Below are 18,489 nucleotides of genomic sequence, written 5' to 3' on the forward strand. Positions count from 1 at the left end.
GTGAATTGTTCCTCAATCTGCATTGTTAATCATACAAGCATAGGACCAATTGCACAAGTCAACTTGCATAAATCAAGGTTTTTTTCTCCTGTTCCCTCTCTTCCTCTTTCTTTCCTAAAGTCTTGCTGTCCTTGACGCAGATCTGACTCAGAGTTTCTGTAATGATATTTAGCACTTTTGTAACCTTTAACAAGTTTAACTTTTCCCCCTGTTTACAAATCAGCAGAGGTAAATGCTTCTGTGTACTTAGGGCTGTTATGTTAATGATAAATCCCATTATGTGAAGACAACAAGTAAATTACACCGAGGTTTGACCTCGACAAGGATTGTTTTCTGTGTATCATCTACCATCACTCATGTCTTTAAGACCTGGGGTCTACAGTGCTGTCATAAAAATTATGTTTCTTCACCTGACTCGATATGTCAGAATATGAGTACTATTTGTTGTTTTAAAAGATTAGAGGATGTTTGAAGATCAGAGTCTTGAACCATAATTTGGCATTTGGGGTCTAAGGCTCTTGCTTCTGGAACAGCCTGTGGATGAAGCTGAGGGCATCAAAATCTGTAGGCAACTTTAAAGTAAGGGTGTAATTTGGTGAAAAATCATATTTATCATTATAGTTTGAGTCTATTTTCTTGGTTATCAAGGAACATTTACTGATCATTTTGAGATGTGTATCAATCAATAAATCAATCAATCAATTAACAAATTAGTAAATAATGGTATCTTTCATTTTGTAGGTTTTCTGCAGTTACTCTCTGTACAGTGTCTCTGAATCCAGAATATCATCCAACACACCCTGGACCACTGGACCTTTACAGTGCAACCTTTTGCCACCCTATAGTTGCACAGGGTGACACTGTGATTGAGATAAGAAAAATCATGCAGCTTTACTTTAATAGAAACCTCAAGACATCTTTGTTTAACCTTAATTACATTTTAACCAGAAATCATTCAAGTCTTTTAAATAATCTTGTCAGACTTCATTGAATTCATGCACTGCACTGTTGCACGCTGTATTGCATTTGGTGATGTCAAAGTTGTATTATCCAACACTTTATTTTCCAGTGTTTCTGGAAACGCAGTAAAGTCTGAGATGACTTTGTAATGTAATTTCTGTCGTTTTACGCAAAGCCAAAGTGAATGAATGGACCCACGTTCTTTGTAATGCAATGCAAGTCATTACATCTCAGTGAGTCGGCCTTGGTGACAGAGGGTCGGACTGTAGGGTGTTGGACTCCTTTTTCAACAAGACGCGCAAAGAATACAGCCATTGAAACTGAGAAAAAGAAAAACAGCGCTACGTCATGGAAAGAATGACGTCAGGTTTGATTAGGCGCTGAGGGAAGAGCCTTTTGCGGTTTAGGTGGAGTTCAGACAGCAGACACGATGCGCCAGTCAGATTTTGGTGAGTACTTTTTGCAGACCGCATCATATGATGGAGAGAACTGTTGAATAATCCTGCTATTATAAAGCGACACGGGAGCAAAGAGGGAGTACGAGGGATCATGACGTAACCGTTTCCATAGGCGACTGATATGCTGGCTAAGCCAATAGGAATCCACACCAGCGGTCCATACCCATCCTCCTTTTGACGTACATCACATGTCCCCGGTGGTGTTGTGACAGAAAGGAGCTAGACACAGCGAGATGACTCTACTCTGTGCACTTCCGGTTTCTCCAAAAAATGGTGCGTTTGAATGATGTGTCCCTCTGTCTCCTCAAAACGATTTCAATACAAAAGTGACAGGTGATGATATCGTTGTGAGTCATATTATTTACTACTATGTAATAAAAACTGATGATAGATAATCAAATTCGCAGGTGTCATTGATAATTAAATGATCTTTTATTACCTGCTAATGTGTTGATGAGTATTCTTTGATGTGTTTTTCTGTTCGTTACATGGTGCAACAGGATGTCAGTTAAAGATCCTGCTGTTTCCCACCTGACAGTTTGGTCTAGTGGACGCAGGTTTCCATAGGCTGTTTGTGAGGGGAACTATCTTGGCAGCTCACGCAGGACACTTTGGTTGTGGTTGTGACAGCGCAGTGGGCGGGATCTTACCTCCGATCAGGGGAGAGAGTCTAGTCTTTGGTGAGACTGAGGGGGAGTTACAGAGAGAAAGGGACCTGGGGTGCTCTTCAGAGAACGGAGTAAGTATTTTTGCTTATATATTTTACTCTCTCAGCGCAGCAAAATGCCCCAGTATAAGAGGCGCCTCCAAGTGTTTTGGAAGTGCATGCAAACCCTGAACCGTTTGGGTCCTTATATTAATGTGCATTGATCAGCGAGGGCCAGCCACTGGTGGGTAGTAGCTGCCTTAGGTAGTTAGCGCTGTACCAAGCTAACGCTAGCTAACGTTGTGTCTTGGATAGAAACTGACATTGGGCGTCTCATTTTCCAAACCAGGTAGCTAGTCAGCCAGGATGCTGTCAGATTTTCTCAGCTTAAACTTAATTTATACAAGGCTGTCTCTTTTCCCTGGGGTGAGTTTTTCTACTTGTCAGTTTTTTGGAAGTCGCTATTATGTATTTCCCTTCCTTACAATCAGCAGAAGCTAACGTCTGGAAGCTAGTTGGCTAGCGTTGTACGCTAACCGGGAATGTTTTTTTTAAAGGTTGGACTATTTTGAGTGGGTTAGACATTGTTGTTTAGACATGTAGGTTCACTTTTTAAAGATTGTCTGTGAAATACCTGCAGCCACGTTAGGCGCAGGCTTCTGTAAGAATGTCATAACTTAACATGAATTTCATTACAACACAAACCTCTGAATTATACAGGGGTGTGTTTCTTGGGATTCTGTCATTCAGTGTTTAACATTATGTAGAGTACACTTTGTAAACAGAGGGGTAATGTCAAGTCAGTGGGCAAATATTATTAACCGGCCTGAACGGTAGTCTGTCTTGATAGTGGACTCCACGCGCTGCTCTGGCTCACGCGGAGAGCTCAGGGAGCTCAGAGAGGCACCCACGGATACGCATTAAAATCATTTTGTCAGCCGACTGTCACTTTAACTTAGTTTTGCTCAATAACGGCAAGATTTATTTTAGTATCAGTAACATTGGTGAACAGTGTACAGCGTCTCCGTTTGTTGTCCAAGTCAGATTTCCATTAGGGGGGTATTATCAACCCTGAAGCGCGTGGCCGGTCTTATGTCGAGTACTATTTCACCTCCGGCTTGTGTTCTTTGCTGTGAGACCGTGGCCATCCTTAGCCTCAACGATAACCTGCCGTCTCCTGCGATGCTTAACCCTAATTCAACCCCTATCACGGATGGCAGCGCTACGGGAAACACTAATCTTATCAATTCAGCCTACTTACCAGCCCGAAATGTTGTACTAACTGCTTTCATCATATCAAGACCTATAACGATGAAAAGGGACTTCCCCACTTTAGATCATGAAAACGGAAAGAATTTAGCAAGCCTAACGATAATCTATCTTATGTCCAAATCTTTCCATGTTCTGCGAGTTGATTACGTACTTTATGTTAACGTTATACTCTTGACCTTGATAGACAATGTAATGGAGTGTCACACTCGCTTACATTACCTGTGAGTTTCCAAGCTGATGTAGAGTGCAGTCACTGAGCACCTTTTGGTGTCAGGCTGAACGGATCACTCTTTATCCAATTAAAAGGCAGCCAGCTCAATGCATTACCGGCAATGTCTTTCACTGCTTGTGTAATGACTTGTGATTTTACTCATTGCAATCATAAAGTATAGTATAATTATCTGTATACATATAGCATACTGTAATGACACATTCATAGTTGAGCCTTTCAGTGAAAATAGTCCTGTGATTCAGGAGAGCGTATGCCAGATGTAATGACAGTTGTTGGAATTTAGTTTCCACGGATTTTGTACATTTTGTTACAGCGAATCATTTTAAAGGTGTAGCAGCAATGTGTTAAATTTCATTATAGCAGTCTGGCATAGCATATAGAGATTTCATGGTTTGTTTAATCATTCACTGAAACCATCAGTAACACAATCTGTTGCTGTGTCTGAGGCCTTTGAACTCAGACTGTTGCTGTCACTCAAGAATGACTAAAATATCTTTTCCTGTTCCTTTCTATATCATGCTTTTCATACTAGCAGACTATTGACTCTATTGCTGCACCTGATGAATATATGACTCAGTAGTTTGTACACATGTGTTGTAAATAGTTTTGGAAAATAGCTACATCTCAGTTACAGGATCATGTGATTTCCTGGACTACCTGGTTTAGCAGGAGCAGTGTTTGTCATACAACTGTAGGTTCTTGTCCTTTTGTGTTGTGTGTATCAGAGTTAATTAGCCAAATGAGGTAGTCTATTTTTCTGATCTTAAGGTATATCTTGTGTTTTAAAAAATAAGAGACTGCCTTGGTGCTTGCTTGTCTCTCATTGCATGGATATTTTTTAGTTGTCATGGAGTGGTAGTCACAGTGAAGTAATGCAGGGCACTTTCTTCCAGGCAGTTATTGCCTGTCAGATCTGTCCTTAACTCATCATGGATGAGTCCGCCTTACAGCTACTTGATATGTCCACTCATGTTATTGTCATGTTCTGCTTTGAGTCAATTACAGTCATAGCCCTAAAAATAATACATTTCAATAGCTAGAGTTATTAACATTTGCCCTCAGTTCAATCTCTATTCCATAGTCTTTTGCCACCTATGTCATTAAAGAAAAAGGTGCTGTGAGGCATTAATATAAGGTGACACTAAGTCTCATGTAAACTTCACTGAAAGTGGAATATAGTTTTCTTTTATATGATTAAGTACAATGTATTTATGGTACTGTTTACTTATGATGGAATTTGGCTTATCTTGGTCTGTGTGCCCAAGGTTATTGCAACCAGTGGTTTAAGGTTACGTGGAGTCTGACTCGTTCGTATCTACTTATTCATTCACATGTGGTCTATCAAAGTGAAAAGCCCAAGTCACTTCTGAGGTGTAATTAAAGATAACATGCTACGTTGAAACACAGGAGTTAATAATATAGATGGACAGAGATCCACAGGGCAGTAATGTGAAATGTTTACAAAACTGCTTGGATGAAAGACTAAAATAAGGCTGCAGACCATTATATTATTCCTCTGAACATTTCTTCAAAATGCTCAAATGTTGATAGGCTTTATGGCCATTTAGTACAACATTTTTTGTTGCTTTTCAATTTATTTGTCTCTTTCTCTATTTAAATAAATCAACAGGTTGAAAATAATATAATGTTGTGAAATTAGTCTTACATATAATGCTTGAGTCATTGTTTTTGGTTTTACCCAAAGTCACAATAGTTGACTCTGTCTGAGGGGAAAAAATGAGTGTTTTGCTCACATGCAGTGTCGTGGGTGGCATACAGGGCACAGTCTGAAGATGATGTAATCTTGTCCGCATGTCCCTACTGTCATCTTCATTATGTAGAAAGTTTAGAAAGGAAGGTTCCATACTCATGGCTATCATATTCTAGTATAAACACTAAGTGAACATGCATTATATGCATTATGCATTACCCAAGCATTCTATAAAAAGTAATTAATATCTTCATTAATATGTTGGTGATATGACTATTGAGACACTTAACTTGTTGTGACACATTTTAAAACTATTAACAGGTCAGGTTTCTTATCTGTGGAACACATTTCTATACATGAATCTGTAGATGAATCTACTGGCAGATGTATATGTGGTTCTTTTTCATAATGTTGTGTTTGCAGCAATAGCCCAGTTGTGCTGAATGTTGTTTTACTAACAGTTAAAGTGAGGATGATGGGTTTTAACTGCTTTTGAGGAAGATGAAGGCAGCCTATGTGTACTGGCGTGAAATGTATTATGACATTCATAGGCTTTCTGAGGGAAAATAACGCTAATGTTACCAGACTTTCACAGGATGGGTGTGACAGTGCTGTATAACAACTTAACCTATCCAGCATTAGCTTTCACAGTTAAATTGAATTCTTCCTGCTTCTTCTTCTCTCACTTATCTCATGTTATTGGGCGTATACACACATTTATATGTGTTTATCCACCACAATATGAATTATCTACCATAGGTCTTCGGTCAGTGAGTTTAATGCTCAATGTTGGTACATCCTGAAGTTCAAATGGCAGGGACAGCAAGGTCAGAATTTGGCAACAAATGGCAAGGCAGCAGGACCTTAGGCCACAGAGCTGCTCTAAAGAGCCGTGCATAACAAAGGACACAGAAAGCGTCTCATCTTCAAAGTGGCTCGATGAAAGATGCTTCATTCTGAAATATTTTGCAGCCTTTCCACCTGAAGGACACAGTTCTAGCTAAAAAAAATTGCATTCTGGTATCTTTGAAAGTAAAATATAATAATTTCACAGGCACAATGCTGAAAACCATCTGCATTAGCTGAACAAATGGATGCATTATTTTGAGATGACAGTTAAAACCTAAAGAAAAATGAATGTATTCCCTTTTTTCTGCACATGACTATGTATAGTGCTATAACTAAAATACATTATTTTATAATATTTGTACATTTATTAGTGTAGTAGGCAGAATTAATTAGACATTAAGAGCAAGATTGTCTTTTAGCATGCAGTTCTTCATATAAATATTTTTGAGCAAATGAGTTAAGTTGCACCACAAGACTGCAGTATTTACTCAGACATCCTTGTCATATATTTGAGGATGTATTCATGTGAACAGTGGATTACCTCAACATAATGTTTGTGTTATACAATTAAGTTTTAAGTGAGGTTTTTGAGTGACATTTGTAGATAGAAAATTAATTATGTAAGATTGTTTGTTGATGGAAAGAGTATACAATGCTGTGTAGAATATATTGAAAGGAGAACACAATGTACTCTTCTTACTATTGGTTTTAACTTTATAGCACGACAGTAAATTACCCACAGCTTTCTCTCTTTTTAAAATTACAAGTCCAGTAACAATCCACCAATGAAACCACATCGCCCTTATACAGACAGTTTGTCTTAAAGTTTTTTGTTTTTTTTTTCAAGTTGTTGCCATATCTGTTTAATTTTAAGTTCAGTTTTTACTACGTTGCAGTTCGATATTATATTATTTTGTGATGTTAATCAAACTCTATATTGATCAATTTATATACAAGGCTCACTGCAGAATAAGCCACAAACCTATTTAGGTTTTGGTATTCTATAACATAGAATTCCCAGTCCTGGAAAAAAGAAAGCTGATATAGGTATGTACTTGAAACAACATTGTAATACTATTGACAAGCAGGTAGCAGAGGATACAAGCCTCAGTGGCTATGGTCACAGTTGTTCTGTTTGTTCAATTCAATTCAGTTTTATTTGTAGAGACCTATATCACAACAAGGTTGCCTCACAGGGCTTCACAGAATTAGTTGAATATGAAAATAAACAAGTCAAATAGACAGTAGATGAAGGAAATGGATTAATGTCCCAGGCATCCCCCGTCCTTAGACTCTCCTTCTCAGCAAGGAAAAACTCCAAAACCCAGTGAGAAAACAGAAACCTTGGGGAGAACCACAATGAAGGAGAGATACACTCCCATGGACGGACAGGCTGTAGATGAAACCAGGACTGATGGACATCCATTTGTGGACGAAGGTCCAGTCTGTAAAGGTGCAGTAGGGTGGGTGCTATGCCATCAGAATTGTCTCCTGCATAGTTGTTATCTTGATTCATTATCTGATCTACTCTTCAGTTAGTTCGGTTTAACATCAGATCATCTTATGAGAGCAAGTCACAGACCTGCTGGCTACAGATGTTCAGCTGGGCAGTAAGTTTGACTTTGCACATATGCTTCACAGAAATAACAGCACAAAACACATTAGAAATTTTAAATGTTTAAATATTTTTTTGTGTTTTAATGAAATAATGGTGCGACAAATTACACTACGGTGAGCTTCTACACAGTATCCATAATATCCACTATGGTAAAACCGCGTATAGTCTAATGCTATTGAAACTCCTAAATCACAGCAGGGGAGATTTCTTCATTGCAGCAACTATACTGTGACACACTATGAGCTCAGAAAAATCTTAAGCATTTCTAATTCATATAAAAGGAGGTCATGTCCCTTATTTTTGTACATGTAAGAACTGGATGACATCTCAACTTGGTCTTTCCTTTTTTTTGCATAGTTCTTCATTCCCTCCATATTTTTCAACTATGTTTTTGGTGTATCAAAAGAAACAGTACTCCTCTTTGGTAGGCCAGCCTTGACTTCATCAGTCTGCAGGGATTTTTTGATATTGTTATGGTCTACTAACAGGAAAACAACAAAGGGATTTATTATTGAATTGGAAATATCTAGGCTACCAGTTTCTTCATTGACATATCGTAGTTGCATGTCAAGAAATATTTTCATTTTGTAGGACTTTACATGTCCTTCTATCAGTGAGGTAAGAAGAGCTGTTGACAGTGTGTTGACGGTGACACCTCTGACTGTGCGTTCTTATGAGTTGGCAGCCTGACAGTGTTTGAGAGCTGTGTAGAGGTTCCAGTGTGTGGGGTGAAGTAGCACTCTCAGCTGCGAGCCATGCAGCACAAGGATGGCTTGGTGTCTCTACTTTGTACCCTCCACATTTACATGGCCTGACCCAGTTCAGCATTGGCTAGTGGTGGGGGGAGGGGGCAGTCTGGGGGAAGCTAAAAATACCACCCCTCGCATTAGGCAGCTCCACTGCAGAGGGATCCCTAGAACTGCTATCCTTGACTTGCATCTAGTTGTTGGCACGTAGAGGTGTTCTAACTGCCAGAGGGTTTCCTTAGCGTGGAAACAAAGACATGAGTATATTTCTGAGATGCCTGCCACTGTTGTCCTTCCTACTTGAGTGTATACGCCACAGCCATTTTATTTGCATTTTCATATGTGTCATAAGTGCAATACCAGTCTTAAATAATTTGGGTAGAGAAAGTCTCTGTGTCTTAGGTAAAGCCAGCACATAATTGTGTTTTTGCTGCTTATGTGTGTATGGGTTAAAACAAAGGGTTAACCCTAGTCTCTTTCATTCAACCAAACCCTGCCAGCTGTTGGCTTGGAGATCCAATCACAATGATTTTCCACTGTTGTGACATGTGACCTGCTCTGCAACCCGAAACTGTCGCAGCGCAGCAAATGTTGGCACTTCCTTCATCTTGGCATTGTTGCTGCTTGTGGGGTTAGATGGTGTAAATGGAGGGCACATACAGTGAAATACGGAGAATGAAGAAGAAATGCTTTTATTGCCATTTAATACCATTCACCTCAAAGATCACTTGTGGAAAAAGTACTAGGAACTGTTTTAAATCAGTAAATTGGTTATTTTTATTGTGTTTGTATTGTAAGTGTAATATTAGGGCTGGGTGATAAAACGATAACAGTAGCTATATATCGCACCATAGCTTTTCCTCGATAGAAATATGAGACATGCTCGATACAATTTCGATAGAATTCATTCGTCCATGTTTTGACAGACATAAGAACAGCCAATCATAATTAAGTAGCACCGTACCGAACCAATCATGGTAGAGCCATGTCAAGTTAGGTTGACGCACACAGCACAGGCGTAAGAGCCAGCCACAGCACACACACTAATGTTTGGGCTGCAGCGGGAGATGATGAGTGTTCCCTTGGGAGAAAATTTGACCGAGGACTTGGGCGACCAGGTTACTGAAAAGTAGGGTGCGACATAGAAGCTGGGAGTCGTACGGTCAAAGCGTGTTAAGTTTCATTTTTGGTTTACGCCAGTTACGGTAGTTATGGCAGTTACGGAACACACCCCCACATATGTACCCCCTGCATTGTTTAGTGAAGATGGTCTGTTTTGTTTGTCTTCTCTTTTAAAACTTGAAACTTTTAGTTTAGTTTTAAATATATGTCTCTGTTTTATTTATGTGAAATAGTTGTATAATGTTCTTCAGCACATCTGTCATGTTCAAATTCCAACAGAAAATTAATCATATTTAAATCAGAAATAACCTTCTGATGTCTTCACAATTAACTTATGAGTAATGGAAAATTTAATCTTGACAAAAATAGTGATTTGATTTATATAGTGATACATATCGATATTGTCTCATATTTTTAAAAAAATATTGTGATATTTTTTTTCCATCGCCCAGCCCTATGTAATATTAATCAGAATTGTTACTTTCCCTTGATTTGCAGTGTTAATGAAATTCCACCAGAGGAAAGTCAGAGCATAAGAGTTAGTGCCAAACATTTGTCACATTGATGTTTTCACATCAACAATTACAATCCCTGAATCAAAATATCACTTCACCCTAATGTATGTGTGTTGTGTAAACTGAATCCAGGACAAAAATCTGCAGTGTTTTTTTTTGGTGCATTATGGATTAGATACTGTCCATTTTAAACATAATAATGACTGTTTTCCAAAAAAATATGGAAATCACTGTCAAACCCCATTTGCCCAGTCTGTTGTTAATCTGTCTTTGCTAGTCGTGTTACCAAGTGGCACCTCTATTACCTCTTCACATATAATTGGAATTTTTGACTTTTACCATAACTGCGTTCACTTTTTTTTAATGTTGCCTCATGGCAGCTTCCAAATGTTGCACACATGTCAGGAGTATGGAGGTGTGTTAAAGTGGCCTTTGTTAAACTCTGTGGGTGCAGAGTTCATGTGAATTTGTCCTCATAAAGTTATAAAGTTATATTGCAGTTAAATGCTATTATTCCTGTGAGAAGAGGTATTCCAATAATAATATGTGTATGCTCTAAATTTTGATACTATATAACAAATGCATTTTTGTAAAACTTTTCTACTTTCAAATTGTTAGATGTTACAAAAACTGGATTCTGCTGTCTTCTCCACCTCAGTAATGCACTCGGCCTTGCAATTATGCTGTGTAATAAATAATGAATTCTGTCCCGCTTTCCATGGCAGATGGCTCCAAATAGAATCTCAACATGTGACAGAATAGTTTCCAAGAATCTCAATGGAATAAGCTGCAAGCATTAATTTGTGCAGAGAGCAAAATAATGGCTACATTTTCTTTTGGTCTGCATCTGCGTCCCAGTTTAAAGTTTTGACATATATTGAGTTTTTTGGGAGGTTACCTTAGAGTCATACATTGGAAGCCCTTTTTGGTATAAACACAGGTGAATGGTTGTCTCATCCTTTTTATCATGGTCTTATATGTGCTAAGAGGTGGAAACAGTGACAGATAACTGCAGCCTTTTAAAAAACCTTTTTCCCTGTATGCCTGCATTGATTGCTTTCTTTGCTGTTTCACAAACTTCATATGAGACTAAACATTGAGGCTATTTTGTTGAATCATTGAATCATCACTGTCCCTCACAATTTAAAGGCATTCATCAAAACATCTCCTCTGGTGTAGCTTCTGTAATTGTGTAGTGATATTATATATTTGTTTTTGTAATCCTTCCTGTGAGCTGCGGTAAGACAAAGGCATATCAACTTGATGAACATGAATGAATGTCACTTTGATAGGCTGATTAAAGCTGAATGGACAGCAGTCTCTCATTAGAATGGACTCTTCTATGTAGAGCTCCATGGAGCTCCCTGATGCCACAGATAGTCTTAATTAGATTTAACAGACGGCTTTTCCTGAGGTAATCAGTCAGCTGGTCCCAGCCGACTAGGTTACCCCATCAGTGAAACTGCAGGGAATGCTGTCTCTTTTTGCTGATGCTGAATTCTTTCCTTTAGAGTGAAAACTAAATAGAGTCCCTTTCAAAACTGCTTCATACATCATGCTGGCCAACTATGTCAGAAATTGTCAGTCTTTATAGTAGTTCCAAATGACTATTGGGGGTGAAAAGAAAGCTGTATTAGCAAAGAAAACATTCTTGATATCATTTTAAATGTATGAAATATGGCACATATGTTTTAGATCCTTTCTTTTGCAGGGAATGCATGGTGTGGTTCTCAGATCTCAATTCCTGACTTTTATTAAAAGTGACAGTAAAGAAAACTGAGCAGACGTTAAGTTTAAACCATGGCTGACTTATCACTTCCAAAGTGGATGTGCCAGATTTTTTGTTTCAGATAGTTTCTAAAGTATTTCTAGTATCTGACAGATAGTCCTAATTGAGTTTAATCTTAATGTGGCACTCTGCTCACATACTCAGATCAGGAAGGAAAATGTAAGTTATCAAACAAGAGTGAGTGTTCTCCAAATATTACACACCACCAGGTCAACCCAGGTAAAAGAAATTATACACAACAGTATTGCACTCAGATGAACATGTATGTATCTAGTGGTATCTATGTACACCAAAATTATAGTGCTGATATTGGAGAAAAATTATGCATTAAAAAGGTGAAGCCTTGTTTGCCTCTTTACAAACAAGGCTGCATTTAAAACTGATAAGCCAACTAAGCAGTTGAAATATAATTGATAGACTGTAATTGTTAAATGTTGTCTCTGGATCTTCAATTGTTAGAATTTGCTTCTTCTACTTCTTATGTTTGTTTCTGACCTTCCAGAAGCATTTTTTGAATGTGTTTATTGTGGTGGATATTTTTATTTTACTGCTTTCAGTTGTTTACATGTCATTATATAGTAGTAGTGTACTGTTGTTGGTAATAATCAACAGTTAATTGAGAAATCATTCTCTTAACTTATTTCAGGTTGTTTTTAAATGAAAACAATCATTACTTGCAGTCTCAACAGAAAAGACAAAGCATAACCATGCTTATTGCAAAGATCTGCCCTTCAGTTGTCACAGCTTTCCAGCAGTCTTATTTTGCGGTTCTGTGCAGTTATCTGTAACAGTTCAGTCAATTTGTAAACAATGTGTTATTATTGAATGTATGGTATACCTTGATGTATGACACTTTGTAATGTCACAGTTGACAGGTTTTTTTTGTATTTTTGTTCTTCTATTTCAGATCTGCATGCATGGTGATCTCTGGCTCTGCAGGAGATCCTCAGTCACCATGACAGACTAGGAACTCAGCTCTCCGAGGGAAATGGCTTTTTTTTGTAATATCCCTTCCTTAATACCTGCCGTATGAGTCCAGCTGCCTCTAAAGGGCCTGTCAGCTGTTTATGGGAACTACCATTGGGTTTGCACTCTTGAGGAATTAAGCTAGGACAACACTTTTTTGCCCCACTGTCAAGCAACGCTGTGCAAGAGTGGGGAGGTGGTGAGACGATGGCGAACAACTCGTACAGTGGGGTGAAGAACTCCATGATGGAAGCCAACCACGATGGAGAGTTTGGCTGCACACTCAAAGAACTGCGCTCCTTAATGGAACTGAGAGGTGCCGAGGCAATAAGCAAAATTGGAGAAAGTTACGGCGATGTTCAAGGACTCTGCAACCGGTTAAAAACATCACCTACTGATGGTAGAGTAAAACTTTCACTACATTAACATTATGACTTGTAAAATACAGGAAATCTGTGTTTTTTCTAGGTAGTGTTGGTGCAGTGGTATGGCAGTACATACATACTTCAGGAGGAGTGTCATTGAACATGTCATCCATATTCACATATCTTGACATCACTTCCTTGGAAAACTCATATGCCAGACAGGTGGCCAGGCAGGCTGGCTCTGACCTGGGCCAGTCCGGCTCTATTTCAAGGCCTGTGGATATGTCCCTCACACCCTCCCTCTCTCTCTTTTCACCTCTGTGTCTCTCTGTGTCTCTGTGTGTGTGTGTGTGTGTGTGTGTGTGTGTGTGTGTGTGTGTGTGTGTGTGTGTGTGTGTGTGTGTGTGTGTGTGTGTAGACTTCAGACAGACCAGCTGTCTGGCTGGGCACAGCACCAGGCTGCAGGCAGGTCGATGTCCCACATGTGGCGGACAAAACAGGAGGCTGTAAGGCTGGGTAGTAATGACTTGAACATGTTTGGGAAGGAATGAGTTCATCTTGTGAAAAGTTCCTCTGTGTTAACCAACCTCTTTGCAGAGATTGCAAAGATAGGGCCAAGCATTTCAGAAAACAAATTACTTATTGGGCTACAGTAGAGCTCCTCTGAGGCAGCGGAGGTTGATAGCACCACTCTTTTTCCTTTTTCTACCACTCTGTCTCAGTCTCTATAGACAGTCTGCCTAATCGCCAGTATGACCTTGACTGAACTCTTATGGGAGGGGATTTTCAGTTTGATCCCAGATTAAAACGGCACCACATATTCACTGTAACAGCAACAATCCTCTGTATGCAGTTTCTCAAACCAAAAGGAGTACGCTAATGTGGACAGTGCAAAGCGTCTTTCATGCTATCAAGATTCCTTATGTGACTATTTAATTGTTGGTCTGTCATTTGTTCAAGTATGGCAGTACATGATACGCTCTGTGGGTTCTTTTGACACTACTTACGCTGCGTATCTGTTTTATAGGCATAAAACCTTCTAGCTATCGTCCAAACTGAGGAAACCAGAATTTGTTGTATTTGTGACACAAATGGCATTACTTATTTAATAAGCAGTGTATTAGGCAGCAGGCTGTGCACCTGTGATTTGCATGGTTAATTTTTGAAAAGCACAGTCAAAGAAATGGTGCACAGCTTGTTCAAAGCCATGGTAATTATCAATATATTGTTCTCTTGCCTTGTCACAGGTATTACCATGTTGAAATACAAGCGACTGGACTATTAGATTGTTTCTCAATGAGGGTGGTACCCTGTTTAAGTGACCCCACTCCACACACACACTTGCAAATTTGTTTTTGACTGGGAATGCCGTACACCCCCCACCCCCACCCCCATCCGAATTTTTTTTTCTGGGGACGGGGGGCAGGAGGCGCATGATGCCATTGCTCTATGCGCACAGGTGTACCCTGCCATTTGTGTGTTGTCTATGCTGCAGAACTGTACATTATTCTGTCAGTTTTTGTTGCAATGTTTAGAAGTGTCAACATGGCATAGCTTCCTCTCTAAAGGCACATCTACATTACTCTGAATGAATAACCACCAGATTATCTAACATGTTTTAACACTTTGAAAATAAAGATTATTTCAAGAATCTTAATGGAAACAAATCTTTCAAAAAATTGTCTATGCTGTCTTTAAAATAAAAAGACTAGCTGACCCATAAAGATTTTGGGGGGTTTAATTCTGTGGTTATTTGCAAGTGTGCAATGCTGATAGGATCGGCAAGATCCACATGTTATCTCCTCCCTCAGCAGGTCCCTTTGCACTTCTTATGCAGACTCTGACTTTTTGATACTTAGTATTTCAAGCAGCTCATCCATCATTGGCTTGGGAAATTAAGCCATCATTAAAGATTACAGGAGCTTGACAATTGAAAAGGGATTTCTGATTAGTTGGTTGGTCATTTCTCAAACCTCTTAAGCCAATCCATTGCTAAGCTGCAACATTTCCAAGTTCTTTTCTTTTTTTATCCAAAAAAGGTTGAATGAATATCTCTTGTGTGTGTTTAATGTGCAACTCCAATTGTAAACTGTATTTCACAATCCAAATTTAACAAGTACAGGCCTGTTGGATTTGACTGAATGTGACTAATCATGGCATGACCACTGACATTTTTTATATCAACACTGAACTTAAAAAAATTAACATATCAATATTTTGACTTCATTATTCATTTAAATTTATTATGGTTACAGTGTGCTTTAGTAAATATCATTGTATACTCTGCCAAAGGGTTATTGTGTTTCTGTTTTACATTATTATTAACCAGCCATACAGCCATGATACTGCCATATTAAGTGCACTACTTAATACAGAATACTTAACATAACATAGATAATATGGCTAAAACTTGGGGTTTCTATTGGAATTTGTAATTACCAATCCTGTATGTGTTAGACCACTGTACTTGAAAAGCAACCTCTGGGATGAGGACTAGCTTATCCAGAAGAAGTGTTTAACTATACATCAAGTTTTTCTGGTTGGTGTGATGAGTTTACCAAGTTTGCTTTTTACTGTTTTTTCTTTTTTTTTCTTTACCAGTCGCAGTTGTGTTACAGTTTTGCCTATCTGTTTGTTTTTTTTCTAGTGGTGTAGTCAAGTACAGAAACATCAATAACCTTTACTGGGAGAACTGTTTTTACACATTACATTCAGTTAAATCATCATGGGGAGTCCCACTCTGTTTTACCCGTTACAGGGAGTTCCACTTAGCCGTTTGTCTTTTATAGCTCTTGAGGAGCACCTTTAAACTTGAGAAAATAACACCAGTGATGTCACCAAGCTTTCTGTCACTACTTGTTTGTGTGCCTGTTGTACATACTTGGATAGGAATACTGTGAATCTTGCCTGTTCTTTTACACCCTGAAAGGCTATATGAATTGTCTTCTCTATCTTGAATTTGATCTTATTTTAATATGTTAAGACATGTGTAGTGGGCTGTATTGCTATATTTTTACTCTCCTGGAAAGGTTTTCATGGAAGCGTGGTACTACTTAACTGAAGCATTCTCAACAATGATATAACAATAAAACAAAAAGCAGTGTGCACTTTAGTTGTTTTGGAGGTGTGTAGATTAGACAAGAGTATAGACTGTGCATTTGAGGGGATCAATAAAGCTGTGATGTCTAATATTTATCAGTCTGAGATCAAATATTCACACAATAGTATAAATATTATAGGACTTACAACAGCAAATGTTTTTTTCTCGTGGGAACAAAATAAATCTTTATTTTCTTCTCTTTATGTTATGTGGCTGCAAGGCTAATTAATATTATTGACACATTAATGTTATTGACAGTGTTTTCCTATTTTTTTGTTTCAAAGTTTTTCCCTCTTGATTGCTGCTTTAGTTTAGATAAATATTTGGACTACAGCTTATCGATCTGATGGATTTTGGACTCACAGGCTTTCTGTATCTGTCATTCCAAACAAAGTCATCCCATGCTCAATGGAAAGTCTAGTTTTTGTAATTTAGACGGATGGTGTAGCTTGTCCTTATGTTTGGATTCAGAATACAGTTAATAAGTTTTACCTGTGAGCAGACATGACCATGTTGCCACAACCTTTTTTTAATAGTGGAGCTGTTAGCTGAACTGATTAGGTATGTACATATACTGAAACAGTCTTTTAACTGGAAAATTCCAGTTGTCAAAGCAAAGTGTTTCTGATGGACATGAATGTGTTAGGTTAGTGGTTTTGGTGAATCTCCAGAACTGTCATTTGTGAACCAAGAGTAGCTGATAATGGCTTGCTCCCTCTTGCACATACCAAATATCAGGTCTTGCTGAGACAGAGCTACAAAGTAACTCACTGCCTAACCTGCTGCTCCAGTTCAGCTTGCCAGGTAGAGCAGTCTGTCTTTGATTGGCTTTTCAAAATTCCTGAAGTAGTAATATCGCCATTTCAGGATTGAATGGACGATTACAATTCATTTTGTGCATCATAGGCAAATTGCATGCTATTCTAGGATAATCACTGTGATTAATTTACTTATCCACTCTGGAAGTGGCAAGATTCTATTCTATTGATGGAGCACCATTGTTTCTACCTTAAAGCAAAGTCTTCCTCATTAATTAAAATCTGTTTACACACACACAAAATGCCCTTATCAACTGCAAGAACCTGATCACATCATAGTTAATCTAAGTACAAAAAAAAAATCAACCATTATTATTCTATGGCAAATCACAGACCAGTGTTATGAAGTTGCAAAGAAGAGCGAGGTTGACCTCTTTTGAATATCCAAATTTCTTTGTTGTATCTCTTATATTCATCCAAAATAACAGTAATACATAAATATGAGCATTTTTTTTAAATCAGAAAAATAACTTTTTTTCTAAATTCAGCACAGCTATGCAGTCAAATGATTAATCTTATGGAAAATCACATTTGTCTAATTTCCATCTGTTTGTATAGTAGTAGACTGACTATAAATGTTATGACACACATCCATCACATAGACAGTGTTAGTTCTATAAAATAAGGCTGAGAGAACATGCACAGAGTTGTCATTCTTACAGCACCTCTTGTCTTACAGTATTGACTTGACAGTCTATTTCTGGAGTCAGTAATTTGGTTCACCACAAGTAAGAAGACCTCTTTGTATTACAGTTAATCTACTCTGGCTTGGAGTTTTTGTGCATCATTTGTATGATATGATACACTGCATGGCCCCAAAAAAATTGCCACCTGGATTTAACAAAGCAAATAAACATGAGACTCTTATTGGATAATTACTGCATTGGCGATTATCTCACAGCTTGCCACGAGTTATTTAACCCCAATTTATGCAGTGAGTAGCTTCTCATTTCTTAAACAACCATGTCAAAGACACATCCCGTGGTTGTGGAAAAGATGTTTGTCTGTTTGAGAAGGGTCAAATCCTTGGCATACATTAAGCAAAGAAAGCATCTAAGGAGATTGCAGAAACTACCAAAATGGGGTTGAGAACTGTCTGACGCATTATTAAAAACTGGAAGGATAGTGGGGAACCATCGTCTTTGAGGAAGACATGTGGTCGGAAAAAAATCCTGATTGATCATGATCAGCAATCACTTAAGTGTTTGGTGAAATCAAATCAAAGAAAAACGACAGCAGAACTCAGGGCTATGTTTAATACTGAAAGTAAGAGCATTTCCACATGCACAATATGAAGGGAACTCAAGGGATTGGGACTGAAC

General features: G+C 38.3%; 1 protein-coding gene across 2 annotated transcripts in view; it reads left to right on the plus strand.

The window, feature by feature from the left end:
- The first annotated feature begins 2,068 nt into the window (after positions 1-2,068).
- atp2b1a (ATPase plasma membrane Ca2+ transporting 1a) overlaps positions 2,069-18,489 on the plus strand; it is a 41,306-nt gene continuing 24,885 nt past the window's right edge. For both annotated transcript variants that reach the window (XM_030150318.1, XM_030150319.1), the window contains exons 1-2: positions 2,069-2,157; positions 12,826-13,284. In XM_030150318.1, coding sequence (XP_030006178.1) covers positions 13,092-13,284 — 193 coding nt within the window. In that variant the 5' untranslated portion in view covers positions 2,069-2,157; positions 12,826-13,091. The remainder of the gene's footprint in view (positions 2,158-12,825; positions 13,285-18,489) is intronic.

Source organism: Sphaeramia orbicularis, chromosome 12, assembly GCF_902148855.1.
Source record: "Sphaeramia orbicularis chromosome 12, fSphaOr1.1, whole genome shotgun sequence".
Lineage (NCBI taxonomy): Eukaryota > Metazoa > Chordata > Actinopteri > Kurtiformes > Apogonidae > Sphaeramia > Sphaeramia orbicularis.